This window comes from Falco naumanni, chromosome 4 (assembly GCF_017639655.2).
Source record: "Falco naumanni isolate bFalNau1 chromosome 4, bFalNau1.pat, whole genome shotgun sequence".
NCBI lineage: Eukaryota > Metazoa > Chordata > Aves > Falconiformes > Falconidae > Falco > Falco naumanni.
In genome coordinates, this window is record NC_054057.1 from 89,247,512 (window position 1) to 89,266,769 (window position 19,258).

The 19,258-nt window shown below is 37.6% G+C and overlaps 1 protein-coding gene across 6 annotated transcripts in view; it reads right to left on the reverse strand.

The window, feature by feature from the left end:
* IFT122 (intraflagellar transport 122) overlaps window positions 1-19,258 on the reverse strand; it is a 33,367-nt gene that overhangs the window by 11,502 nt on the left and 2,607 nt on the right. For all 6 annotated transcript variants that reach the window (XM_040593059.1, XM_040593057.1, XM_040593060.1 and 3 more), the window contains exons 4-18: window positions 18,953-19,031; window positions 18,085-18,161; window positions 17,582-17,648; window positions 16,413-16,559; window positions 14,384-14,459; window positions 13,669-13,860; window positions 12,785-12,923; window positions 11,973-12,175; window positions 11,344-11,481; window positions 10,422-10,586; window positions 9,358-9,555; window positions 7,652-7,792; window positions 5,888-5,941; window positions 3,520-3,681; window positions 448-614 (exon numbers count right to left, since the gene is read on the reverse strand). In XM_040593059.1, coding sequence (XP_040448993.1) covers window positions 448-614; window positions 3,520-3,681; window positions 5,888-5,941; window positions 7,652-7,792; window positions 9,358-9,555; window positions 10,422-10,586; window positions 11,344-11,481; window positions 11,973-12,175; window positions 12,785-12,923; window positions 13,669-13,860; window positions 14,384-14,459; window positions 16,413-16,559; window positions 17,582-17,648; window positions 18,085-18,161; window positions 18,953-19,031 — 2,005 coding nt within the window. The remainder of the gene's footprint in view (window positions 1-447; window positions 615-3,519; window positions 3,682-5,887; window positions 5,942-7,651; window positions 7,793-9,357; window positions 9,556-10,421; window positions 10,587-11,343; window positions 11,482-11,972; window positions 12,176-12,784; window positions 12,924-13,668; window positions 13,861-14,383; window positions 14,460-16,412; window positions 16,560-17,581; window positions 17,649-18,084; window positions 18,162-18,952; window positions 19,032-19,258) is intronic.

Below are 19,258 nucleotides of genomic sequence, written 5' to 3' on the forward strand. Positions count from 1 at the left end.
CAAATCAGGGAGAATTTCACCAGTGACAGGAGTAGCCACATAATTTCTAGGGATTCTGTGCTCCGGTTATCTTCTCTACCCACTAGATATTATCCTTAACAGTTTAAACCAACAGAAATAGGTTCCCATATATAAGCACTCCTGTGATGATTGCTCTGAAAAGCTCAAGGCATACATATTTTAGAAGACAGTCTCATACTACAGACAAGTGCATTCATACTTTTTACCATTGTAATGCATTTGTTTTTGTAATATATTGATGTCCCGACCCTCTAAACATGTAACTTTTACAACATTTTTAATTGTAGATGTGTTCCAAATACCCAATTTGATATAAACACAGGTGCATATTAAACAAGTTTTGTCTTATTTTAAAATTATGCAGAATTCGTAACAACTCATTTGAGATTTTTTTCATACATTATCTGAGATGGAACTAAAACCTACATATCAACCCAGCCATGGTCCCCACTGATCTCTATGGCCTTCATGTGCTCGCCTGCAGAGAGGTACATCTCCACTGCTGCTTTTGGTTCATTGATATTCTTGGCCCAATCTGCTTGTTTTTTTTTTAGCATCTTTGTGTCTTTGGGGTCTCCAGATCCCAAAAAATCCTGAAACAGTGCAATACAAAAGTTTGCATTACCTTCTGGTTACAAACATTGTTACAGTCAACATTCTAAAATACACACAAGTTTTTTTTAATTAATATCATTATGCCTCCTAAGAAAAGAAACACTGCATACAAAGCAACATGTACAGATTCAGACCAGCAATTTATCATCAAGGCCCAATGTTTGGTAGGAAAAAATGGTAAGTCTCCAATTTAGATGGTTTTCAATTAAAAAAGAGAAAGTGGGAGATTTTGGGAGGGCCAGGAGAAAGGCAATACAGATGCAATACAGATGCCCCTTTGGTTTCTTGGAAAGCTTGCTCTGTTGAGCCTGTTTAAGTGGACACAAATTACTATTTCTACATGCTTTTCAGGAACATGCCTTTCAAAAAAAAAAAAATGGTACTAATGTCAAAAACTGTAATAGATCAATTCCAAGTTTTAGATTTTCTTTTGCAAGCCAAAAAGGTAGTTTCCTTCTCAAAGATGGCCCAGCCCCAGCCCATGCTTAGTTAACAATAGTATGCCCACTTAGTCGTATGTTAGCATCAGGATGCCCAGCCACAAATGAGTTACAGGCTGAAATTTTGATTTCTTCAAAGGCACATTATATTACAATATATCAAAGAAGTTCTTTTATAAGGACAGAATGACAGCTGCTCAAAAGCAAGAGTGACTCTGAACTACTGGTTGGACTTTGGCAAAGAATGCAAACACCAAGCCTGGATGCTGTAAAGATGACCATTTTGGAAGTATTTCTAATAGTTTGTTCAGCTTCTCCTGACAATACCAAAGCCCTGGCACCATATGGTTCGCATCTGTTGACAACATGTGCCAGGGGGGGTGGTGTTGGTGGTGAGAAAAGAAAAAAAATAAAAGAGGAAGTACTTCAACACTCGAAGATCAATTAAGGGCATTTTTTCCCATTAACAGAACAGGCTACTGTCCATTAAAACAGCTTCTACCAAATGAAAAATTGTAACAGAGGAGAAATGGAAGGGTGAGAAGAGAGTGGAAAATTACCTTATCCTCTGTGTTTCTGGTAAATTCTGACTCAGATTTAAAAAACCCCAAAACAACAAACAGGCAAAAAAACCCTACAAAAGCAGCCACACAGATCTGTTCCACTACCACAATTCAGCAGTTTCCCTGATGCAGCCAGTTGACATGTACAGAACTATGCCCCAACACAGAGAAGACCAAGAGAACGTCACCTCTTAAATAAGCCCCACATAAGATTTTGCTCTAGCATTACCTACCGCAACACAGCCCTGATTCAAATGAATAACTATAAAGATGCCATGATAATCTTTGAATGTGAAAAAACAAAGCAAAAGGATAAAGTTGAACAACATCTTTCACACAACTTGTTTTCCAGCTTAGGTCACCAAAATAAGTCCAAAATCAAAAGCTCAGCTTCTTACTGTATAAAGAGTGTTTTGTGAGTTCTTGGTAACTTGTGATCTGGTACTGCAATAACAAGCCTATGACCAGATATCAAAGGGCTTCCTGACCTCTGCCTCCAGTCTGGACTCTCTAGCCAGAGCTAATCAAAGTCAAGCTCAAGAAATCAGATTCTGTAAGGATTCCTAAGCTTAATTCTGGCAGCATTAAAACACCACCCCACCCCCCAACACAGAAACCCACCACACTCCCTATAGATCTTTCCTCAGAAAAATAACTAGCAAACAAGGGGGTTTACGTATTCTTCCATGTATTGTGTACTCCCAGCACAAGAAGCTTCCTTCATGTGCTATGAAGTACCTTTAATTTCTCTGCATGGAGTTACTCTCAAGGATAGGACACAAGACCTTTTGCTCTCCACTAGTTAAATATAGACATGACTACGGCCAAGAGTTAAAAGATTCTTACGGAGACTTATGGGAAAATTTTCATCTATGAATTACATTTATGTTCAAGAGGAGCCAAAACCACTGAGGCTAACAAAGACTCATCAGCCAAAAATAGTGGAAGTCAGACTTACATCAGCAAAGCCCCAAAGTATTTATATTAAGCTCTTGGAAGAAAAAGATCTCTCTGTAGCACAGTTTGTGGAATCTATGCTAAAAGAGTATATGCACGTCATGGTAAAGTCTTTGTCCTGTATTGGGCAGAATAAGGCTCTGATGAGTGATGAATGAGACTAAACAGTGCATGCATTCTCAGGGATTTTGATAAGAAAACACCATCGAAGACTTAAAAGCCAAGTAATGCTTTCTTATCGCCATATAAACCCATCGGTTTTTAAGACCATATTAAATTCATTTCTACATGGAAACAGATTTTTTTTAAAGAAGATTTGCTAATAAACAAACATATACTAGATTATTATATTATACACTTTATAAAATACATTAATATAGAACTAACATACCTTATTTAAGTTCAAACTCTGAAAGAAAAATATTTTTATTATAATATGGAAGTGAATTAAATGCATGGTACACTCTCCTCCACTTTGCATGTGCACTATTTTATCATCTTTGGAATACAAAAAAGGGACTCCTGAGCGAGGTAATGGGGAACAAAGCCATAAAAACTAATTCATTTTTTTTAAAAAGGAAAACTACTATGGATACTACTATATAATCAGAATGAAAGTCACCTTTGGCGGCATCCAACAAAAAATCCACCGAAAAGCCAGGAATTCCATGGACACGTTTGAGACTACACAAAACACAATCCGCTACTTCAATAGTAGACTCTGAAGAAAAAGGCTACCACTACACTGAGGCACGAAAGATAGCCATTTTTCCCCACATAAGCCAAATGAACTTCAACTGAGAAAATAAAATCTAGAATTCAAAGCCCACATTTCATCCAATCTTTTTGCAGGATCCTATTTTGAAAACAGTCACAGGTACATTAATATTTCTACATTTAAATACTTAGTTGTGAACTATTACCTTTGCATAGTCAAACATCCGTAAATCAGAGTACATATCGAGAGCTAGGTTTTCATGTCCACTTTTTTTGTATAACTTCGCTGCCTCGTGGAATTTTCCCTGGTAGGCATAAACATCTGCTAGGAACAGTTCATTGTTGTTCTCTCCATGCTTCTTCCGCTCCTGGGAAAAAAAAAAACCCAACCACCCAACATACATTGAGAGATGTAGAAAATACTCTAGATTATCAGGACCTAGGTGAGAAATAGTCATTGAAGAATTGGATTCTCAGGCTTAGATTTTAACTATTAATAAAAACCTGTAACAGGATATCATAATTATGCCTCTCCTACATTTCTGGTGAATTTATAATTAAAGGATTAAATCCCTTCTTAATTAAAATTAGGAAGAGCAAAATTAAATGTCACTGTACAAACCAAAGTGATGAAAAATCACTTCGTCTGATTTCAGACAGGAAAATGAACACATGCTGTCATTACGCTATGCTATTTTAAAAAAGGCATCTGACGGGTGCCTCATTTTTTCCTGTAAAAACTCACTAGCATATAATTTGGCTAAATTAACAATATATGCGGGTGGGATGACAAACATGAAAATAATTGCTAGCAATAAGCACATTCAAAAAGCGTGTTAACCGGCCTCTGAATAAAAAACAGTGTCACTGCCACTGTCCCCACACGTTAAAGCTCATGATTTCAGGTAGGCAGCAGTCGCTTCCAGAGCGCCTGTACATACTCTCCTGCTAACTGGAACTGCTCACTCTTGTTGGGAAGGGACCACAGAGGCAGAGCGTGTGCAGTGCCACAAAGCAACGCCTTATGTGAATCAGACCCAGCGGTACACCGACTCCAAGGGACCAATACTATATATATATACACACACAGTAAAACACACACACGTGTGCATGTTTCATCCTATAACTTGGAAACACATTACTACCCTGCACTTTGGATAAAATTATTACCACCACCTCATACGGAAATATACAGATGTGAACTGCATTTAAAGAAAACTGCACAAAAGGAGGAAGAACATTCCATGAGCATATAAATTCGATTGTCTGCTGCCGAAGGAGACTCAGCCATCATGCCTTCTCATCACACTGACTAGGCTGATACTGGACTAGTGCTGACAGTTTGCTTTAAAATCTTGGTTAAAAGCATAGTCAGAGGAATTGTTACACCATTTTTTAAAGACTTCACAGAATCTTGCCAGATAGAGAGATCTGGCAGTTACATTTCTTGCTACCACCAATAAGAAAAAAAACCCTAATGTGTCATTGCTGAGAAAACCATGACATTAATGGAACATGTGTGCTTAGTTACACCCTTACAAGCCTTAGAAGAAATTAAATACACCACAACCAAGAGTAAGCAATGATGTAGAACTCTCACTTCAGAAGAAGCATTTTCAAGAAGCCTGAAAGTAAGTTTATGCCTATTTACAGAGGGATTTTTTCCTCATTAAGCAGAATGTGACAATTCTGGAATACCCTCAACAGACGCAAATCTGGACAGGCGTAAAAAAAAAAAAAAAAAAAAAAATGGGGCAGGGGGGGCTCCTAATGCAGAACTTTGTCCCATGTCAGACCACCAACCATTAACTGCAGCCAACAGGCATTTTGACAGAACCAGGACAGCTCAGCAGAAATGGAAGACAAGGAATGTATTCTTTCAGAAAAGGTGTAAATTTAATTAGCATGAGGGACAGAAATTCCCTTTATGTCATCTCAACACAGATCTTTAAACTAAGCATTATCATGAAGTCTTTGTAGAAGGACAAAGGTGATACCCTGTCTTTTAACATGCTCATGACAGACAGTTATTGTCTGGTGAAATTCTATCAAGAAGTGTAAAAAGACTAAGAACTAGTGATTAGAGCACAGTATGGAAGTAAGGAATCCTAAATTCTATTTCCAGTTGCCACAGACTTGTCATGAGACCTTGAGTTTGTCATTTTATTTCTCTGGGCCTGTTTCTGGCTCTGCAAATCGGAGATAATAGTAATTACCTACCTCCAGGGGGTAGGGAAAGGCTTAATTAACTCATGTTTATGAAGCATTCTGTATTAAACTCTGTTAGCACAGCAGTATTCTACCAATTATTAACTGACTATTGAATATTCTTCCAGTTTTCCTGAAAACAGTTTCAGAAGTTCTCACTGTCCCATACTCCATTTTTTTCCCCCATGAAGTTTCAGTCATATGACTAGAGTTTGAGTCACCTCCGCTAATCAGGATTTTTCACTCTAAAACACATCTCCCAACAGTCAGAAGCACTATCCAAACAAAAGTTCCTCCAAAATAGAAAGTACAGATTTGGGCATGGTACTTAAGTGTAAGAAAATATCCTATCTTTTACTGTCTTACCTCTATGCTGCTGATCAATTCTAAGTATCGAAGGTCTCGTACCCTGGTAAATGCCTATTGAAAAGGAAAAAAAAATAATAAAAGGAATTAACTTGAAAAGCCAGGAAAAAAAACATCAAAATACTGTTATGCATTAATCAAACTGTCTTCGTGCAAACAGGACAGACAGAAATATGCTGGAATTTGTGTAGTCCCTAACCTGATGGGCTCTAACTACAACTGAGGGACCTGAGGCACTGCAGTAAGACTGACAGGGGTACAATCCAAACAGCTTATCACTGAAAATAAACCAGCAAAGGCAGGGACTATTAGGTGTAGGTATGTCAGTCCCCCAAGAAATACAAACTTCTATTTAAAATATTACATACATTTATTCTGATTATTTTGCAGCTTTTCCATTTTGATGTGAGGCATGATACAGACAAGAAAATGTAAGGAAACTATTACAAGGTAGAACGTATAATTGATTGTATTGCCAAAGGATACTGCATATGCTTATCGTTTTTATACCATTCTGAAAATCCAGCATGGAAGTAGCTCAGAGAGAGGAAAGGAAGACAACGATAAGATAAAAGTACTGCAAGACAGTATAATGTCTTTTGCAAATGAAGATAATGTGCAACCCAAAGTCTCAAGTGACAGTGTCACGTGCAAGTTACAGCAGCTTAGCACTTATTCTCGACATGCATCAAAAAATAGAAATTTAACTCCTTAGACAGCATGTTTGAGATTTCTAACCAAACGAATGTTTAAGAGGGCATAGAATATTCTGCTTACACCAGATTGGACTAGGAACTATGAGCGCCTTTAATGTCAAGAAGCTGCTTTTGTTCAAATTAATCCGCTTTAATTCTAAGAGGGCACTACTTTAAGATTCCAAGGAGGCGCTGAAAACTTCTTTTTAAGAATATCTATTTGCATAAAGCCATCCATGAAACTGGAATTATTCTGATGCCTCCACTTAAGGAAAAAAAAAGGAAAGAAAAATAAAGCATTTAATTTCCTTTTTAAAAAAATCTGTTATTAAAAGATGCCTATCGTTACAGGTCATTCCCTGTATATTTTTAGAATGTTTTGTCTTTCATACAAATTCATAACATTGAACTCGGTTCACCCTCTCTTATTTAAGAAAAGGTGGTGAAAGAAAAATAAGGAAGTATTTTCTGCCACAGAAAACTGTTCTCTGGTATATGCCCATTTATAGACCACTCCCAAAACCAAGGCATTCCCGACAGAAAATGACCAAAACGATGGAATCCCATGACCATTGCCTTCAAAGGATGATAATGAGTAGATAACAAAGAATATGAAACTTCCACATTTGAGCTGAGATTATCCTGAGTACCTGGGGGGCGGGAAGAGTACCGTTCCAGCCGGGAGCCGAGCAGGCAGCAGGGCATTCTTTGCTGCCACCCGGTGGGCAGCACCGCCACTCACCAACGTCCCGGTTCTATTTCCCTCAAATTCATTAACACATTTTCCAGCAGATGAAAGACACCATTTTCTTTGCATTTAACGCTTTGATTTAGAACATGACATTTATATAGAGTGATAAATTAAATTTAATTTTACAACCTCATCTCGAGGTCCTGCGTATGTAACAAACGAACATCTTTGGCATGTGGGGTAACATACAAACACTACAGACCCAGGAATACCACTTTGTATTCCAGCCATAAAACATACACTACACACACACAGACTACACATATAGAAAAAATTATAAAACAAGCTTCCTGCTAAATAAGTAAATAACTGCTTTACCTTTTTAGCAGTTTCAAACTCCAGCCCTTCTAAGGCTTCCATGGCCAGCTCTCTCCAGTCAGTATCAGTTACTCCTAAACACGCAATTTGATAGGCTTCTTTAAACATTTTTCGTTCCAGGTATTGATACATGGGTGCAGACTGAGGATTTCCATTGAAAAACACGTATTAGAAAGCATAATACTGAGATATATTAATGAAATTATCTACATACATTGGGGGAAAAAAACCCCATTCTAATCATAACCATTATAAGCTCCACAAACACATCTATGGGTTATTTCTATAATAGAACGACATTCTGGGGTGATTACTATGTATCTTTAGACAAGCTGAGTTAATTATATTCAAAACTCATCCATCTTGAAAATTTCAGTTCCTTGCATATTGGGAAGTAGTTAAAAACATGAATTCTTCTGAGCATCGTACAAGCTAAATATTATGTATGACGACATTTTTTTTCCCCCAATACTATGGAAGCCGAGGAAAGGAGGGGGTAGTTGTTCTCAAAGGCTAAAAGCATAAAAAGTGGCACAACAGCCCAGTGTGAACTATCCCTGGAAATATTCAGACACAACGGGAAGAGGTATCATGAGGAAGTAACCCTTTCATGCCAACCCTGATGACAAAGCCGTTTTACCAGCGCCGTGACTATTAAGGCCAAAAGATGCTGACCTGTCCTACGAGAGAAATAGTCAAGTGCAGGCTGACACTCTGCAGCTACAGCTCAACCCCTTTGAACAAACAGGGAGCACTGCAGCTAGATTACCTTTATCTCTGGGTTTGCAACCAAAGACAGCATGCAGATTGATTTCTATGTTATTTTTATCAATTTAGCTGTATACTTTTTGGTACTCCCTCCCTCCAAAAGTGTAGGTTTGAAAAAGCTGCCTCTGTGATATGTCACAATAATTTTGTGGCATATCAAAGCCAGGTGAAGAGTGTGCTAAACCTGGTTGATCTCATGGCTGTCAACAACACGGGACAACCCAAAGCCTAATTAAGGATCTGGATAATACCTCAGAGGAACAGAAAGGGGTCTGTAACACAGGTAGCAGTTAGTTAATAAAAGCACACAGCACTGTTGCCTTCTTCACTGACTCTCAAGTTTCAAATCCTGTCCACACCTGGGTGCCTAAGTCAGATTTTTGTTTTGTTTTGTTTCTTGGACTGTGTTAGACTTTTCCGTTGTTTCCCATAATGCAGAAACCAGCAATTTGTGGAAGGCAATCTCTAAGTTTAGAATATATATAAAGATTACGCATATACTACACATTTAGACTAAAATATACAGCTTAAATATTGCCTAAACACATCTAGATGAAGCAACAATAAGACAAGATTTGATGGTACTCATAAGAAAAATGGAATTACAACTTGAGAAAAGGTACATAGAGAAACTACAGTAAGAATACAGGAAGAGGTAACACCTGCACCTTATCTTCATCTTTGCTTTTAGATTATGGGCATTTGCAAGTAGAACGGGAGAATTAGAAAAAACAATCAACAACAGCAAAAAGGAAGTTAGCTTAATTAATGCCAAACAAGAAAATCCCCATCATGCAACATAACAAAAAATAACTAAAAGTGTGAACTGCAGTCATTTTGGTAATGGAATACAAGTAAATCTTAGAAAAGCTTTTTCACTTCTTAAACACTGATGTTTATGAAATGTAAAGCAACACTTAATGAGATTAAAGGATTACCTGCGGAACTTCAACAGCTGACATAGAAAAAACATGAAGACAGAAGATCTTGGAGCCATTGTAGCCCACGACAAAGCCTTGAAGTTTTTGCTGATGGACAGGGAAGTTACTAGCTTTGATATTGAGGTACCCTCCTCCAGAAAAGCAAAGCATATCCTCACACTGTGTATTCCAAGCCACGCTATTAGCATTGGGTTCCTAACAAGCAAAATAACTGATGATTACAACAGATGCAATCACATCTTTCCTAAGAAATACACATCCCTCAGCTAGAACATTTGACTTCCAATAGTCTGGGTGTGTACAAACAGACTTACTATTTATGTTTGTAATGTTCTAAAGCCTAGTATATTCCTAAACAGATTTAGAGGGACATATTTTACATTTTAATAAAAAGCTGTAATTGTCTTGCCTTTGTTTTGTATTTATGAACGGTCCATACTGTCAAACTGTAGAACATAATACAAAAATTCCACAACAATACACTGTTAACTAGCACATTTAATCAATCGTTTTTCTGCCTGTTACAAAAAGAAACAGACCCCGTCTTTGTAGCACTTCATACTATCTATCCAGTTTTCTTTGAAAACATTTCATCAATGTGAGTGAACCTTTAGAATGACTGGTAAACTGCCAGTGAAAAGAGAATTATCATTATTCATTTTATAGTCTTGGAACACACAATAAAAAAATAAATTTAGGCTTTAATTCTGTTCATACTAATGATTAAGCCAAAATGCTCATTAACTCTAATGCAACAGAGGGAACCAGGACAGAACTCTAAATTAAATTCAAAAGGTCACATGTTTAAGTGCTCTTTATTCAGCTGTTGCTCACATATATCTCTTGTCTTTTAACTCCTTGTCTACCATCTCTAAAAGGGTGGTTTCGATAGAAAAACAGATTACAGTTAAATCCTACAAAATGTGATTAATGGCTTAAATCACAGTTACATTAATTTCTGCATAGCAACACTTTCGTTATGTTCTGTGCTCCAAATCACTTCTGCCCCCCCAACCCTTTTAAAACAAAGAAACAAAAAAACCCTAAACTTTGAATTTTACCTGAAACAACAACTCTTTGGTATGAATATCATATACTAGGCAGGTGTCGTTTTCATCAACAACTGCCAGCTTGTTTCGGGATGCACTCATGTCCAGGCAGCGCACAGCTGTGGATTGCTTCAACAGGACAATTGCGAAGACATTATCAACAAATATCTTCAGAATCTAGACATATTTGAAACCAAAGTGAGTCCATCCATTTTTACTACTAAAACTAGAAACAGCATAGTAGGTACAAGCTTTAATGCTGTTTAAAGCATGCAATTCCAACTTTTTTTTCAGAGATAAACTGTGTATTAGAATTAAGGAAATTATTTCAGTTTGAGGTATCTTGAAAAGACTTGCTTCCACAACATACTCTAGTTTGCAAGCCTATACAAATCAATCATATGGTATACATCCTAGATTTTTTAATGCTCCACTAGTTAAAAATTTACATTAATATAATACTACAGGAATATATAGCACAGATGCAGAAGACAAAGGATCTCAACTTCATCTCTATTCCTGTTCTCTGTATCAATACCTCTGGGATCAGTTTGAAATTTTCAGCTGTTAACTCGCTTGTGAAACAGACAGCAATTTCACCCTTAGAACATCCACACCTTCACAAGTGGTCATCAGGAGAAACGTACACACACACACACTAAAGACAAACCCTCTCTCAGTTCACCAAGAACTCCATTTTTGTACTTTGTTCCCAACAACTTAAGGTGTTCAGAGAAAATTAAACATGTTCGTATAAATTTTACGGCCAGAGAATGTGAAAGAAAGAGGTAATTGAGTTTTAATCACAAGATGAGACTCTATCATATAAAAATCAAGGTTGTAAAAGAGCATGTTGCTCCTAAGGTCTCCCCCTAAGAGCACAGAACAGATTTTACTTGCAGTGAAAAGACACACAGCAGACATTACATGTTACCTGACCATTTTTTAGACCAACTAAGAGGCCTTCTCTTCCTGGTGGTCCTCCAATTACTTTAATATAACGGATAAGAGATTCCATCAGCCATTCTCGTTCTTTAGTGCCACTAAATGAGAGGCACTGCAACCTTTTCTCCTAAAGACACAATAACATACAAAATACTGTGTGGAAGTAAAGATAAAACTTTGTGTCTCTGATGTGCAGTATTTATTACTATACTAGCATGTGTCCCCTCTTCTACATATGAAAATTGTAAACAAAGTCAAAGAATTCAACCTGTTAAACTGACTATTTAAGGGTTTCCAATGCTATGAGCAAACAAACAAGACCAAATTAACCCCCACCTTTTTCTTGTAGTTCACCCCCACCCAAAAGTTCCCCTGGATTATGTGCTCTTTTATCCAATTCACTACAGAGACTGTTTTACTGGAACCGAAACACCCATGGCACGCCACAGCTATTGCTTAGAAGTATTGCCAGCACTGCACATGACAATAGCACTACACATTGGCACCTTGGCGAAAAACTAATAAATTACACAGTACAATCTTTTCCTACCAGCTACTTGGACAGCTATCTTAAAAACTCAATGCACCCCATACTACTCTAGATTTTAAGGCACATACCTGGCATAAAATAATGTGATCTGAACATACAACCAGCAAGTTGCATTCAAATTTTTTTACTATCTTTTCCTTCACACGATAATACATATCTGAAGAATCATCTGAGTATAACTCATATATCAAGATTTTCTCTGGCATCTGGATTGCTAATCTGTTTTTGTAGATGGCAATTTTCTTTACAAGTTCTCTGCCTTTTATTCTAACTAGAAAGGGAAAAAACCACAAAAACAGTAACAGTATAGGCTGACATGAAAACAATGGATACAGAAATCAGAAAACTTATTAAAACTGAATCTTTCTAAAGCACCCCTAAAATTAAAAGCAGATTCCTGCTTGGGTACGTTTGTTGTTCTGCATCTATGTAATCTACTATCTCCATCACAATTTATCACCTTCTATTACTTGTCAACAGCACATCCAGGAGCAATATTTTGATTCCTTGCCATAAAAAGCCAGCGGATATGAAGAAACAAAATCAGCACAAATCCTTGAGGGTGCAAGTAAGAAAAAAAGTTAAATATGATGTATGGCATTTTTATCTCATTTGCAGAGATTAAAACCTTATCTTAAAAGCCTCTGTCCCTCCCAATGTTCTTTCAAATCCCCACATCTTTCATTAAGCTTGTCAGCACCGAACTTCCAGAATCCAAGTTTGTACTCTTGTCCCTGCAAACAGTATTCCTCAGTTTTACTGTCAAAGTGACAACAATCTGTCTGGTATGTGCAGCATATATCCCAAGTGTTCTGATGGATATTAATTAAAAAAACCAAAACAGAGTGAGAGTGAAGCTTGACTGCAAGTGTGAAATTACCTTTTTGTTCGGTGATGAGGTGTTGGACAATAACATCAGTCATGCTGTCTCTATAAGCATAGCGATCTTTATAAAGGCCATGAACAGTGCTGAAGATCAACTGATAAAAGGATATCGTTCCATCTTGGCAGCCCACTGCCTGAACACAAGAAAATAATTTCAATCAATGGGTACATGTAGGTGAGAACTGGCAAAATGTGTACTATTTATATGAACATTATGTTCCTTTTCCTGCATAATGTATAGATTGATACCAATTATAGCCTACTTGCTCTTAAACAGTGGTAAAAGGGCAATGCAAAATGAGTACTGATCTCATCATAGACCATGGAGACCACCATGCTGCATGGGGTTTTGTTTGGTTTTGTTGTCGGTTTTCGGGTTGGTTGTGTTTTGTTTTTTTTTTTTTTCTGGGGGTGGGGTGTGTGTTTGCTTTTCAATTTGCTCTATATCTCTATATGTTTGTACAGTGACCTGAGTGCCGCATTTATGGCTAACAGTGGCCACGTAGGCATTTTCCACAAGGTGTAATGCTAGAAACTTAAACCGATCTGAACATTTTCTTTCCATCATGGAATTAGATTTGGTCAACCTAGAAGTTATTAGCTGCCATTTCTTCTTTTCCCTTCTCTTGTTTTTAATCAAGAAGCAGAAAATGCCTTACCACCTGAAAACAGGTGTTATACTCATTTACAGCCTTCTTACAGCCCAAGTTTTAGTTGTTCAGGATATTTTTAATTTCAGTGATAGTTCTACTACCTCACTAAACACTGCTCAGGTTTGCTGCCTCACTAAGAATGTCTAGAATAAGTAACTGAGTTTGCAATTTTTGGTCTTACCTTATGTGACAAATTGTGAAAACATCAGAGAAATGTAGTACTTACCACGTAGTTGGAGTCTGGTTTAACTTTGCACGTCCACACCCAGCTGCTTTGCTCCCCTATGGTACCAAGACGCACACCATCCTTGGTGAAGAGGGAAACTTGTTTATCTGAACCTCCCAGTAAAATATACTCTCCTTTAGTAAAATAGCTAACACAGCATGGATCAAAATTGAGCATTCTGTCCTTCCCAATCTACAAGGGGGGGGAAAAAGAAATCAAAAACATTAACAAAAGGCTTATTTTGTATTTCCCAAGGCAACAAGTGCTGTCACTTTTACCATTCCTCTCACCTCTCTGGCCATGTGCAACCTTTCAATACCCCAGAACCACCGGCTATATTAAGATTCCTGAAGGCAGTTCTAAAATACATCCAAGAATCCCTCCAGTCCCAAACCAGTCTGCTCAGAATGCAAGCAACTCACAAAAAACCCTTAACAAAAAATACAAAGATGTCCTCTACAGACCAATAAACCCTATCACAAGCCAGCAAAGTTGTAAGGGTTTTACTACAAGAATCGTAAGACAGCAGCTGAGTTGCCACAGGAGAAACAAGAGGTGAAGGAAGAGACTGTTAAAAAAAAAAAGTAGACTCATAAAAGTTTGGGAAAATATTAATTTAGCTAATAAAGCACTAGTATACAAACACTCTGAATATAGGACACAAAGTAGAATCAGAAATACCCTGCCACTCTTGAATACACTTTCTAAAACGTACCTGTTTGCCGCTAAGCTGGTAAAAGGAAAGCTTCTGACCCCAGTCTGCCACAGCTAAAATATCATTGCGTTCATCTCTAACAAAAAAAAAAAAAAGTAGTAATTCTACAGCAATTTATTAATCAATTTCTTAGAGCAATACAACTAAGTAATAGGATAGCAGAATTGACTCCGTATTACTCTTTAAAAAAAAAAAAAAACAAAAAAACAGGCTGAAAGGATAGTAGATACATCTTGCCATTTAAAACTGAGGAAGACAGCTTGAGGCACAAAAGAAAAATCAGTCTCCTTTACAGGAATAACTGCAAAGCTTGATGTATTACTTCACATACAGCTCTATAAGCAGTGGGTACAGTGAAGTTAATGGTCCCTTAAACAGATGAAGCACCTGGGCCTGGATTCTTAGCTGCAGTAGTACAAAGCCACCATAGCATTAAAGTCAATACAGCTGAGCAAGAGTAAACTACAATTATCAGTAGTACAATTATCAGGAAAAAAAAATTGTTTGTGTGAGAACAGCAGCAGACCAAGGAAAAGCTTCAGGTCTCAGATTTGTTAGCTTTGGTACTCTGACATGACCTGCTCAGCTTAGAGCAAAACATGAGAGTCACCTTCTCCACAGTTTCTTGCCTGTAGAGAAGAGAGGAAGAAGGGAGATGGTAATCTGAATATTCTGCTGCAAATAATGCCTCTAGAATTATTCAAACCTTTTAACAAAAAGGAAGCAGACAAAAATCCTAATGAAATGCTGTTTAGTAAGCACCCTCCTTTGCTCAATGAATGATGCATGTAACCTGTAGGAAAAAGCAACATGCTATCACATACTTAAGAACTATCTCATAACGAACACATGCTAGCAGAATAAATTCAGACCATACAGGCAACTATTCATGTAGAATTTCCTATTTATTTAACATCTGATTTTGCACCCTGCATAATACTCTCTGCCTTTGGTCCTTTTTATAAATTACTCTTCCAGATAATATAGATATATATGCTCCTTTGAAGTTTCACTCACAAGTTGAAATCCACAGAGATCCCTTCTTGCTCATTGTCATCTGACTACATTACCTACTGCCAGGCCTGGTATCTCCTCTAACAGCTGTGAACTGACTCCTCTTCTTCATCTGCTCTAGTCCAAAAATTCTCCCATCTACTGCAATAGCAATTGTTTATTCACATATCTGGGACAATATTCCCTCTGAAGTGAAATAAACAGTTCCCCTCTATCTCCCCCAGATCCAAACAGACCACACTCCACACACATCCCCACCCACAAAAATAAAAAAAAAGCCACATAAAATAATACACAAGAAAAAAATGTTTCTTGAGATCTGATGAGGCTGCACCTTGAACACTGTGTTCAGTTTTGGGCCCCTCACTACAAGAAAGACACCGAGGTGCTGGAACATGTCCAAAGAAGAGCAAGAAAGCTGGTGTTTAGAGCACAAGTCCTGTGAGGAGCGGCTGAGGGAACTGGGGGTGTTCTGCCTGGAGAGTAAGAGGCTCAGGGGGGACCTTATCTCTCTCTACAGCCACCTGAAAGGAGGCTGTAGGCTGAGGGTCGGTCTCTTCTACCAAGTAACAAGCAATAGAACAAGAGGAAGTGGCCTCAGGTTGTGCCAGGGAAGGTTTAGATCAGATATTGGGAAAAATTTCTTCACCAGAAGGGTTATCAAGCATTGGAACAGGCTGCCCAGGGAAGTGGTGGGGTCTCCATTCCTGGGGGTAATTAAAAGACACGTAGACGTGGTGTGTAGGGACATGGGTTTGTGGTGGCCTTGGCAGTGCTGGGTTAACAGCTGGCCTCTATGATCTTAAGGGTCTTTTCCAACCCAAACGATTCTATGATCTAAGTGGAACTTGTTCCCAGTTTCTCCACTCAAAGGCTGGCAGCAAAGCCAAAACTCCAATACATAATCACTTAAAAAAAAGGTAAGGTACATGTCATTAATCTGTTTCAGCAGGGATAAAAGTCTTTCCACCATCAATAAGCCAAGGATGAGCAAAGGAAGGATGAAATTATTTACCTGGATGGATTCCAACAAATTGACCATATTGGAGATGAAGCACCACCTGTACGCTCTATTTTAACTTTCTCTTCACCATTTTTATTCCTTATGCTGACAATGCCATTGAACATCCCCAAAGCAAGGTACTGGCCATCGTTCGTCCAGCTGGTAAAACACATACATACTGAAGAGCAAACTACTAAAAACAAGCAGCAGGAAGGTAGGATGGTACAGCATACTCAAATAGGGATGATGGAAGTGTATTTCAGTCTAAGAGGGAGTTCTGGGAGGTAGCCAGTAATCCTACAGTTTGTTTATGCATCTAAATCCACATTTATGGCAACAGCATGCACTACAGCAAGAACATTTTATAATATACACAGAAATAAAGTGTAGAAATAAAAAAAATAAAGCGATCATCTGCTTGCAGTACTTTAACATGTGCTAAGTAACAGATACATTTTTGGGGATGACAGTGTTGGCAGTAGACCAGACTGTTTTAAAAGACACATTTAGAACACTGATCAGATAAAATTGCATGGTGCAGGACAGAGGAGACCTGGTTTCTATTCTCATCTCTACTGTAGTTAGATGGATGACTTTACACAAATTAATGTACCCTTGCTTCAAGTTTCCCATAATAGTAATATCGCCTTCTACTGAAAATACCAACAACACAGGAGATGAACAACTCTACAAAAGGAAAGTATAATAAAATGAAGGTGGCGGAAAAATAATTATTGCACAAGATGGCTGAACAGAGGGAGAGAGAAGACACTTGCTCAAGAGCAGAACACCTCTCTGATACTTTCAGAAGAATTCAGTTATAAACAGCATCAAATAAAAACCAAAACCCTTTGCTATTAAAAAAGAAGGGGGAAGAAAAAAAAAAAAGCTCCCTGAGAAGACTATGCAAGAAAGAACAAATCATCTTTGAAAAATATTAGTAATATTCCTACTGGAGCATTAAAATACCTGAGTAGTGTTTATAACGATGAGAGTGCCAAAGCAGCACAAAGTACACAATCCTACTGAACAGCAAGGTGCCCATCCCATACTACTAGGTACTGTCTTTGCATACATTGAACTATTTCACTTGAACATTTTTTTTCTTTAAGCTTGCATATTATTTGGAATGGTCTGCATTGAAATGAACTTAAATGATACACATAATCCTTAAAACTTACCTACAGCAAGTAATCTTACTGCTAGTTTTATGTTTAGAGACTGACTTCTGTTCAGGAGACCACAAGCCTTGATTAAAGCAAACAAAAAGCCAATGTAAATTACAAGTAAGCATTAACTAGTGTTCAGATTGGCAACTAGTATTGTGAGAAAACTCAGCTGGGACTTCAGAGGGATCAAAGTCTCAGCCACTGCTAGAAGGGCATTTAAATACTTATTATTTATCAGTAAATGGGGGGCAGGGAATCTATCTAAGTAACACAGAAGGTGTCTGCAAAAAATCAAAGTAACGAAGTAGTACATTTTATCCTGTGGCGCCTCACTGCATGGCCCTTTCGAACTGAGTTTAAGTGCTTTAAATAAGTATCTAATGTTACTTAAATTTAGGTAGCTTTGTATCTCATCTCTTCCGGATATAAAGAACTGTACCTATCTGTAGTTAGCTTAGCTATAGAACTAAAAGAATATACTGGCTTAATGGAAAAGTTAGAGAAAGAAGACATACCAAAATCACTGGAAGAGCAGGATGCCAACTGATGAGTAAGAGGATTGTATGAAACACATTGTATAGAGTCATTATGCCTAGAATGAAGAAACAATCATATTTCAATAAATCATTCTTAAATGTCCCCTTTCCTAGGTTTCAGCAAAATAGCTGAAAGATTTACCAGATGCCAGAAATAATGTGATCAGTTTATATTATATCAAATTAACCTTTTATCACTGTAAACTACATCAGTAATAAACTTTATAAAAACTGTCTCCAGGTGCAGGATTCACTGTATTTCATCAAGATTAGCTAAAAAAGGATATAGATGGTGGTTTGTGAAATATGATTAAAGGTTATAGCCAAATTCTAAAACAAGCATGCTTGTGTATGCTCCTAGCAGTACACTAGCTTGTGCATACTATCTAGTAATAAATGTACACATACATTTTGAAACAGAATTTGAAGATGTCACTTAAGAGGGATGACATAAAAACACTGCCAAAAGAAAGATGAAAATGCACCAAAAGTACCAAACCTTATCTTTAATCTGATCTTTGAACCAAATTAAATTAATTTTATTATACAAGGTCATATTTTGTTTCATTTTATTCTGAGCTATACTGAGTTTCCCCAGTTCTCTGCCAGCCCTCTAAATTCAGAGATTTATCGAGACTTCCCACCCTCTTTTATGAATTTAATTGCTTTCTTCCCTCATTCAGATACTTCAACTGTTCTTTTGCTCTTCCCTCTCTTATTATCCCCTGCCATTTTCTCTGACCTTAGTCAACCTTCTTCCAAATCTAATGGCACATACTCTTTGACAGCAGAAGTGCATAATCAAAGTCCGCTTTCGAGAGGTGCAGAACTGAAAGGCATCACTTACGTGTATTTCAAAATTCCTTCTAACTTTGAAGTCCAAATTATCACGCTTTTATCAGCGGAGCCAGATGCAAAACGTTTGCCTAGGAATTAGATACAATTTAAATCCCGCACATACAAGAATCACTTTCACTCTACATACTCAATCAAAGAGAGAGCAAGAAGTTCTTAAACTTGACAAGGCTCAAGTAGTAAAGGGCCTAACACTGCAAGTGCCTTGATGTGACTGCACTTCTCCAACTACGTGAAACTCCAATAACAGAGCATGCCTCATTAAAGCCCAGCCATGCAAGCATGTAGCCAGTCTTTC